Source organism: Loa loa, assembly GCF_000183805.2.
Source record: "Loa loa unplaced genomic scaffold supercont3.58, whole genome shotgun sequence".
NCBI classification, from domain to species: Eukaryota; Metazoa; Nematoda; class Chromadorea; order Rhabditida; family Onchocercidae; genus Loa; species Loa loa.
Window position 1 is genome coordinate 76,529 of NW_018108238.1, and position 9,775 is coordinate 86,303.

The 9,775-nt window shown below is 34.5% G+C and overlaps 2 protein-coding genes across 2 annotated transcripts; both read left to right on the top strand.

The window, feature by feature from the left end:
• Positions 1-784: 784 nt before the first annotated feature.
• LOAG_09756 (hypothetical protein) lies at positions 785-2,714 on the top strand. The gene is made up of 3 exons (XM_020448012.1): positions 785-1,350; positions 1,484-1,612; positions 2,289-2,714. The coding sequence occupies exons 1-3, from the start codon at positions 1,253-1,255 to the stop codon at positions 2,455-2,457; spliced, it is 396 nt and encodes a 131-aa protein (XP_020301809.1). The 5' UTR covers positions 785-1,252; the 3' UTR covers positions 2,458-2,714.
• Positions 2,715-3,194: 480 nt separating this feature from the next.
• On the top strand, positions 3,195-9,662 carry LOAG_17288 (GRIP domain-containing protein; the record flags this gene model as incomplete). Its single annotated transcript, XM_020449948.1, has 19 exons — positions 3,195-3,310; positions 3,394-3,522; positions 3,585-3,694; positions 3,913-4,045; positions 4,283-4,393; positions 4,627-4,740; positions 4,942-4,969; positions 5,023-5,099; positions 5,512-5,618; positions 5,703-5,812; positions 6,389-6,618; positions 6,836-6,982; positions 7,167-7,325; positions 7,424-7,579; positions 7,828-7,988; positions 8,487-8,637; positions 8,933-9,029; positions 9,139-9,263; positions 9,480-9,662. Exons 1-19 carry the CDS (start codon positions 3,206-3,208, stop codon positions 9,660-9,662), a joined length of 2,433 nt encoding a protein of 810 aa, XP_020306444.1. The 5' UTR covers positions 3,195-3,205.
• Between the last annotated feature and the right edge of the window lie 113 nt (positions 9,663-9,775).

Consider the following 9,775-nt stretch of genomic DNA (forward strand, 5'->3'; position numbering starts at 1 on the left):
TAGACTTCCTCCGCTGAACACAAAAAGGAACGACGCTATATATATATATATATATATATATTGTCAACAAATCTTGACGGTAATAACCATAATATCAACAGAAGACCGGAGAAGCTTCAACAATAAAATTTGAAACCTTTTCAGACTTTGTCAAAAATTCCAACTGAATTTCCATTCTTTTTGATGTACGGAAGGAAGAGAGAACATCACATGCCGACCCTATTTAAAAAAAAAAATCAAAAACAAACCTAAGACTTGCACAAATTTTGGAAAGCTTTAAAGAAAGAGGGCCGAAATAGCTAAGGTGAAAGTGTTCTATCTCCCTCAGTTATTAGGGTAAGTGAGCGTAACCGTTCGATGTTTTGCCTTCTGAATTTCCTGCATACAAGATGGTCTGCGGTGAAAAGTAGCATCACTATCATGGGACGATGCACCAACTTCATAATCTGATAGATGTTATCACAAAGGAGTAACATAGTGTAATCTTATCGATGTGTTGGTAAAGTGCTTTTTACAAGTGTTACTGTAGTACAATACAGTCAATAAACAAGCTCTTCGGTTCCATGTCACTCTCAAGTTCATGTATTGCAGTTTAGTTTTCGCGAATTCAAAGCAAATGACGAATAGACCTTCTAGACAACTTATTACTCCTTGCCTACCCAGCTCCTGAAAACACAACCACTAGAAATAGGGAGAGAAAATGTTCACATCAAAATAACGGACCGCAGTAAAGTCCATCAGAAACCAACTATCGGTTTGTTGGTCAAATTTATGGTAGTGTACACTCAAGGTAGTTTCCCTCTTCGTTTTCCCGGTAGTCTGTTACACGTATGTGTCAGATAGCCTATCATAGAGTAGTGATCACTGGTTGAGATATGAACCCGGAATAGTGTTTCCGAAAACTAAAACCCGACGAATTCTTCAATCCTCCGTCGAGTCTCAATCCATTTATAGAGTGTGGATTCCCCACGTTCATTATCACTCAGCATTCACGTTCACGATTTTACTTATTTGCAGCACCACAGAATGGTCTAGAAGTAATATGGAGGAACCGGTGAAATTATCAGTTGATGTTTTCTTACTTTATTTCTTCCTAACCTTAATGATATAGAACTCGTTGCAGTAGATAGCAACTATTTAACTGACTTTTAATGGGGTGCCTATTTGATGAATGTGTTTTAAAGTTAGGTATCATCACATCTGAATATGTATAAATATAATTTTTTTTTGTCATTCTTTTTTTTGGAGTTCTATGACGAACGACGATGAACACGAAGTTATAAATGTTTGGGAGGATTCTGATAACGGAAATACGCTAGAATCAAGGAATGCTCGTGAAAACCACAAGGCGTTAGTTCTGAATTCTGTCTTCCATGTTTTCTGTTTCATGTCGTGCAATGTACTTTATATACTTGAGTTTTTTTCTTAAATTCGAAGGAAACTAGGCAGTAATTAAGATTGCCTTAAATATTGATTGTTCCAGGATACTGCACATTGATTTAGAAAATGAAGAGAAGGCGCAAATAATTTGTAGAACTTTAGCAGTCGACAAAGAACCACTGAGGAGTACAGCCAAACGAACATACACTGTGCGAGGACATCATTTGGTCATGTAAGTTGATGTGCTCAGTTCTTCCTTGATTTAAAATTTTGATCTCTCATGATACGTTTTTGTCACTGTAGCGAACCTGATCTCCTTCTGATTGTCCTCAGATATCCCTTTTTCATTTCTCATGGTATTACAAATATATCTCATGGTTGGACTTCGCCAACAAAGGTTTGGGAAGAGCTCTATTCACGCTTACTGAAAACATCTGAATAACTGAAAACAGGAACTGAAAAAAAAAGAATTGAAAACACTATAAATCTGAGTGAATCCTTCGGACCTGCATAGTGGATTTTGGGAATGGCATGTGCGGAACTGCCTCCACGGTATGTCCATCTGCAGGTGCTTAACGAGTTAGAACGATGATCCTCAGGACATGGGTTTTGTTAGAATATCTTTTTGCTAGGTGGATAGCCTTATAGGGGTAAACGAGCTCCATCTGTCGGAGTTTAGAATTAGAGTTGTCTTCCTTCAAGGATTCTGCCGAGCGAGCCCATCTGCCTGTTGAGACACTTTGTCTGACCCGTCAGTTGAGACCTGCCTAGCATGGACACCCTACCAGAAGCATATGTCACGGCTAACATAGCTCTCAACTTCAAAAACACGCAGCTTTTCCCTCACGACATGGGGATGTTCGTGGAGAAGATTAATATACATAAAGTTATAAATTTTGAAGTTTTAGCGAGATCGTGAGTTTGGATGCGAAATACCTTCAGAAGTCGATCGATAATTTGTTCAACATGTGTTATCTAGCTAAGCAAACAATCGAAGAAATTACAAGATATCACTTGAAAGTGTCCAGTAATATTACTGATGCGACCTGTGGTAAGAGTGGGAAAAGCAGAGATTAATGATCTATCGTAATGTTCATACATTCTGAAAATGGATGCACAATTGTTTGAACTTCAATTGTTCCACAGTATTCCTTTGATATTGTTAGATCTTTGCGCAGCAGAGCGCTGTTTTTGTACCAGTGTTGCACAGTGATCAAATCCACCCTGTATACCACTTGAATTTCAAAATGAAGTTATTAATCTTGGTTGTACGGATCTTACGTTGTTATTGTTGTGCGATATTGTAAATGCTCCTTAATAATAATAATAAACAGTAATATTTTCTCCATATGTTTAATTACAAGAGTTCATTTTCTTGAATGCTTCTATATTTTGTATGAAGAAGTACTTTGATGAAAAAGCCTAGGTGATGGAAAATCAGTAGTTAAACTTAATTGGAGTTCTGCAGCGCAGTTGCATTCGTTTTAATGTAGAAATAAATTAGTATAGATACTTCAATCATTATTGTAATAAATTATACGACAGCGCGTACTGCAAATACTGTTCGTGTATTTTGTTATCACGTGTCAGGTACAACTGGAGAGAGGAGTGATTCGTGCAACGTGCAGGTTGGAACTTTAGTCTTGTTTGGTGCTAGGAACCAGAGAAGTCAACTGAAGCAGGGGAAGGTGCTTAGGTGAAAAAGTCATTTGCTGAAATTATTAGAATCGGCTGTGCATCACTGCTGTATTGAAAATATGAATTCATGCTGTCACGCATGAAGTGTACCTTTCTACATTATTTTTCTTGAGGTGGGAAGGTGAACATGTTCAAAGGATTGAAATCAAAGTTGGAAGATGAAGCGAAAAGGTTACAAGCAACAGTATCACAATACAGCGAAAATATTGCCCAACAAGTACGGTCCAGTGTGGTAAGATATTTCTATAATTATAAGTGCAGGTGAGAACTATTAATACTTTTTTAAAATTTCTTCATTGGAAAAGTGTTTTGTAGAACGACGTTGGAAGTGATACGGATAGACAGGCACGACAGTTGTTCAGCAGTGGTTCTGTGAAGAATTCATTCTATACTCCTAATCTTTCCGGTGATAAATCTGGAAATGATTTCGATACAAGACAACTGGTAGTGTCACTCATTTTTTCATATTTTTGAAGGAAAGATGGAGAGTAATGGAAGTTTTCTAGAATGAGCAAAATCCGAATAGTTCAGCTATGATGCAGGAAATATCGGAACACGATTTGTCCCATGAGTCACGACAACGACACAGTTCAAACGGGTCTTTCGAAAGCGAAAGGTAGTTATTATTTTATTGTGGCATGCCGCACCATCCATATGATAGATAAATCTTGCTATAAATGAATTGAAAAAACAAGTTTCTTTTTCGCATTTTTTCACCTCCACGTCTTTGCTGAAGATTTATAGTGTATCAGATTTAACATGCAAATAGTGTCAGAAGGTAATCGTAATGCTCACACATATAACTGATTAAATCATTGAGCTGATACATTTCAGCTCATTTAGTAATTTATTTTCTGCTATACCGGGGATGTTAAGTTCCGGTTATCGGCTGAACATAATAACATCAGATGTGGAGAGCGAAAGTGTGGCTACCTCGTCCCAGTTTCAAAGTGCTTCGAAAGAACAGGTTTCATAAAATCAAGTTTTCTTTTTTCTCTCTATTTTAGAAAGCATGAAAGAAATTTCAAAAACCTTGACCAGAAATACAACCTTCTTTGAGCATGGTAGTAATGATACCTGGATTTGTCAATCAATGTTAATATAATCCAGTTTTACCGAAAAGCGATGTTTGAACTGGAATTCTCCTCATTTTCTTACTGTCGGATCATACATAAACAAAGAGAGAAGTTATAATTGATTGTAGATTTCGACTGTTCTACATAAATTGCAAGGTCGTGCGGCAAGTTATAAGGATAAATATCGAAGGCTTATACAAATGTACAATGAATTAATTCGCGAGAACGAAAAGTATCGGGTGAAATCGTCCACTTTTCTGCTTATTAGCGCTGAAATTAAAAATCACAGATACTTACATATTACTCTGTGAGAAAAAAAAATTTATCTATTAGTATTTTACTTTGTAATATATGGAATACAGGTAAAGCTTCAATATAACTGCGTAAAGGAAATCGGAAAAAATTTCTTCACAATTAAATTTGATAAAATGATTATTTCATTTAACAAAAATCATGAATTTCTTTGTTACAGTCTGTGTTAGCAACCACGCAAGATAAAGCACTTGACAGAATTGGTAAATTACGAGAAAAAAATCGAGAGCTAACAGAAAAAATGCAAGAAATGGAGCTTGATAGGAAAAATAAGGCATGAATATCCGACTAATATCGCTTAAAAGAACACTGACAGTGAAGAAACTCTGTTTTATTCACTTTATCAATTTCTGATTATTTCAGATGTTGTGTAAATTTAATTTCTGTTGTGTGAACTATTGTGTTAAATTAATAGAGCTTTGAACTGAATAGTGCATATTGTGCGTGGGGAAGGATGATGCAAAACTGTTTATAGGAAACCAAAGAAAGCGAAGTGGAAGAAGGTAAAGTGAAGAAATTGCAAGAACTGGTGGAAAAGTGTACCTTAAGCATGAAGGAAAAAAGGAAAGAATTCGACAACTAACGGAAGAAAATGAGAGACTTAAAAAAGATATTGAAACATTTTATGACGAAGTAAGCTCCTTTTACAAAGTTATTCAGAATATCTTTCATTACTACTTACTATATATAATTGAAATTTTAGATTAGTATACATGTTTTGATATTAAAACAACTGAACTAAATTTTTTAGTTTTCATTTCAATGCAAAAGAAAGATGGATGGAAGAGGTAGCAATTTTTTAAGGGTAAAGCTTTCCAATGGTTGATGTAGTGATTTTTTTCAAACTTTCCTTTTTTTCTGACAAAGATATATGCTTTAAAAAGCTACGTCCGTCTTGATTAAGAGTGATAAGTGTCAAGCTCACTAGGATTATTTTATGGTAGGAGTAGAGTGATTATGATTTTGATTTAATGTGTTGTAAATTTTGTATTATTGATTATTATTTCGAAAAGAAATTGAAAACAAATTGTTTAAAATGTTGCAGCAGGAAACCAGCGATTTGGCCCTCCGACGAGTTACTGCTGAATGGAAAGGTCGTGTGGACTGTCTGGAGGAAGAATGGTCTAAACGTCTTTCTGATTCCGAAGAAGCGTTAGTGTTGTTATTCACATTGAGTAAGCAGCTGGTATAGATCGTGCTATAATATTGTTGTAATAATGGCTATTAATATTGCAGCAGTACACTTGCAATAGCCAAGGTGAAGGCAGAAATGCATAGAGCTTTAGAGGAGAAAGACGGTGAACTACAGGTGACTCGGACCAGATGCAAAGCTCTGGAATTAAATGGTTCGTATTTTTGTTGTATGGTTTATTAAAGTTAGTTTTTCAATTCCTTATTTCTCTGCTCGAATAATGACTATCTTTCAGAGAATGGAAATTTAACTTTTGATATAGACAACTGGCATTCCTTAGTTTTCTGTTTTTGAGCATTCAGAGATCTGTTGTAAACTTGAGAGCAAAAAACATAGAACAAGAAATTTTTCATTTTTATAGGAATGGTTAGGAACTGAAGTTTTTTTTTGCTTTTTCATTTCTATTATAAGTATATTCTCAGTTCCGTTTTTTATGCTCTCAGTACACCTCTTCTAATTACATTTTGTTGGAACACTGCTTTAGACAAATTGAGAAGATAAATTATCTTTCCGTATACATTTCGTATACTTATCAACAAAATCAAACGTCTGAACTTCTCGTATCAGCAAGAAGTTAAAAGGAGATAATCCTACTTCATATTTGGTAAAAAAGGAAAAAAATATTGAAAAAGAATATCGACCGAAAGGATATTGATATTGATTTCATATTTGATAAAAAAATATTGTTATGTGAAAACAGCTTCAAAAAAGGCGATTAATTTTTTTTTAGGGATAGAAGCACAAAAACAAATTGATGAGCTGAAGGCAGCTGTAGATGCACTGGAAAGCGAAAAAGCAGATATGGTAGAGAAGTTATCGGAAGCGAAGCAACAAGGTGTTAAAGCAGTACGATATGAAGAAGAGGAAAAAAGACAAGAGTTAAGGAGGGAAATGGAAAGAAAGCGGGCTGAGGAAAGAGAACGGGACGAGCAACTTTTTCAGGAAATGATTGCGAAAAATGTATGTTTATCTCTCCAGTGAGTATATACACCTAATTAATTAAATTTAGTTCTGGTAATAGTTGGTTTACTTCAGCATAATTAGAGTCGTAAGCAAAGTGAATTTATTGGATCTGATTTTCTCCGTTTCGAAATCTTACCTATCTCTTTTAACATGAATTATTTGAAATAATCTCACAGTAAAAGTTTCTGCATTTATGAATATTCTGCTGTTGCAGGATGAGCAGTGGGCTTTGAAATTTAAAGAGCAAGAAGAACAGATGCAGTTAGCCATCGAGGAACGGGAAATGCAAAAAGTGGCAGCTGTAATGGAACATGATCGAAAGAATGAGAATTTGGGTATTCAAGTGGAACAGCTCACTGCGGTTTGTTTCGTATTTTATAATAGGCACGCTAGCCGCAGTGTGTGTTTGCACGCTGATTGTTAGAGTATGTGCTTTATTGCTTAGTCTTTTATGCATTATTTCCTGAAATAGGTGATTATATAAGTAAATACAGCAATCTCAATTTCAATTTAAATAGACTTGTGGTTTATTAGCAAATTTTTAGGAAAAGTTACATTTGAAATCAGTTTTGGATGATATGAAAGAAAGGTACCGGCAACGAATGGAAAAATTATCTGTTTCTATTGAAGCCAGCAAAGAAAGACATCAACAAGAAATTAATGAAATCAGAAGCAAAGAAGAAGTTATAGCTGTGCTCAAAAAAGTAAATTATCCAGGAACAAACTATCATTCAATTATGTATGAACTTTGGAACTATTGAGATAAAAATTTCTCAGTAATATCTGGTGCGTAGTATTTCAGGACTTGGAAGCGACTATGAAATCAAACAAACAGCTTCAAGATGAACTAGAAGGGTTAAAGAGCAGCAGGCAAAAAGCAATGGAAGGAGCTGAAAATCGAAATGAAAAACTTGTTGACGAATTAGCAACGGAACGACAAATAATAGATCATTTAAAGGTATGAAAGTTGTTCAGACACTTTCCTTCGTGTTATCTTCGAAATTATGGTCTAGAAGTATGGTTAGAAATTTTCAAACATGCTTAGCAAAACTTTGTAACACATGCTCGACGGTTTCATTGCCCTCAATTTATAAAGGTTGTTCAGAATAGATGAGACTAGAACAACTTCCTGTGCTATAGGGTTTATTCTTTCAATATTATCAAGAGAAATTTACTTTCCAATTCATTACATACATTAGCTTTCAGAAAGAACATGAGAATGAGATAGATATAATGCATATGGAGGTATCAACACTGGAAAAGAATTACGAAAAAATTTTAAATGAGAGCAATACCAAAGAAGAATTAATGCAAAGGAACGCTGAAATGGGAGAAATAAAACATGAACTTATCAAGTTTAGCCAAAGGTGAGCTCTAGTTTTGAGTTCTTTTTCGTACCATTTCAAAATAATGACTTCTTTTTTTCTTAACCTTTGCGAAAAATTTGGAACCGCACTTCAAACAATATAATGAAATTAATAATCAAAATGAAATCAGTATTGTGTCGTATATGAATTACAGGATAACAAGAACCATTTTCCAATTTGTTTAATATTATAAAAAAAAGTTCTACCAGAAATATTAAAATCAGCGCACTGTGTCAAACTGTCATGACAACACACCTGTCAATTTAATATACAAATTTTACATTGTGGAATAAGCGTAATCATGTTGTTTTTTGATCCGTTTTACAATTACTATGAACTCCTTTGTTGGTCATTTTCTCTCGCCGTGGCGTTACTTTGTTGTATACAATCTTTTTCATACTGTTGTTTGAGTGCCATAGTATACGCATTAAATCAAAGTATACTAACAAGGTCGAAGTATAATAACAAGTCAAAGTATACTTTGACTTGTTATTGCAGATTGTCGAATAAGGAGAGAGAAATAGAAGAACTTTATGGAAGTTTGGAACAGAAAACAGCAACTATTGTGAGTCTGGAATCGGAGAAAGAGATTCTGACTGCCGAATTAGCTTCCACCCAAGAACTCTCAAAAATCCATCAGCATTTACAGGTTCTTTGCTTTCCTGTTGTTTTCACTTATATTCTATTACAATACTTCATTTTAATGTTATACTTCATCTCAGTATTGCTGACGTCTAGTTGCATATATTCGCCGTTTTTTCTTTTTCCTGCACAATTAATATGCTTGTAAATAGACCTTTAATACATTAGGATGCATTTTCCTTATGTTTTACTTTACATCTAAACAAAACAACAAGTTTACTGGTACTTACATATTTCGTTGCACTTACACAGACATACTTGCACTTACGCAGTGAAATTCATAAAAATCTAACTTTCCGCAGCAACAGTTAAAGGCAGCTCAAATGGAACGTGATGAAACCGAGAAAAAGTATTCGGATATGGAAGAAAGAGTTCAAAAGGCTGCAGAAGATCTGGAAGGTTTTAATTTTTTCTATATTAATAAGATTTTCTTTTTCCATTAGCACATTTTTGTTTATTTTGGGCGCGGCAAGAAATATGGGATGTGAAATAAGATTATAAGTTGCAGTAGATCGACGAGTTCTTCAACAAGAAAAGCAGCAATTAGAAAAGGAAAAGCTAAATAATCGTCAGTGGAATGAAGCAGAAATAGGCAAAAATGAAGCAGAGGAGATGAAATACAAAATGCAGCAGGTTTGCTATGTTTTTTTAAAATGAGATTAGGTATTTTCTTACGGTCTATTGTGGGATTGAAATGAAAACCTTTGTGATGGGGATTTCAAGATTAATAATTTTTTATGACTCGTTTTTTTCTATTGCCATTTTTTTTTTTATTTTTCTAGGCTTAACAGTTAATGTTTCTTCAAATGCGCGCCACATAATCGTTGCTGTTATTAATTTGTTTCTCAGGAAGGTGCTCAGAAGGAAGACAGCGATCTGGACAAGAAGATTGCATTATTGATTGGTGAAAGTGGACAACTGAAGAATCAAGTGGAAGATCAGCAGGCAGAAATTAAAAAGTTAAAGAAAGAGAAACAGGAATTGGTTAAGGAATTGGAACATCCAAAAAAAAGTAAAGGATTTCTTTATTAACATATATGATTTTGTGTACTTCTGTGCATAACAAATAAATGTGAAGTAAATTTAGTTGGAAGATAATGGGAGCAATTTCGTAAAAAGTAGTAACGAAAGACTAAACATCCTTG

What these genes read in the sequence shown, in the direction of transcription:
- LOAG_09756 (XM_020448012.1), top strand. Translation starts at nt 1,253, where the DNA reads ATGACGAACGACGATGAACACGAAGTTATAAATGTTTGGGAGGATTCT. An exon ending in GCTCGTGAAAACCACAAGGC is followed by an intron (nt 1,351 to 1,483) that starts GTTAGTTCTGAA and finishes TGATTGTTCCAG; the next exon opens with GATACTGCACATTGATTTAG. An exon ending in CGAGGACATCATTTGGTCAT is followed by an intron (nt 1,613 to 2,288) that starts GTAAGTTGATGT and finishes TTGAAGTTTTAG; the next exon opens with CGAGATCGTGAGTTTGGATG.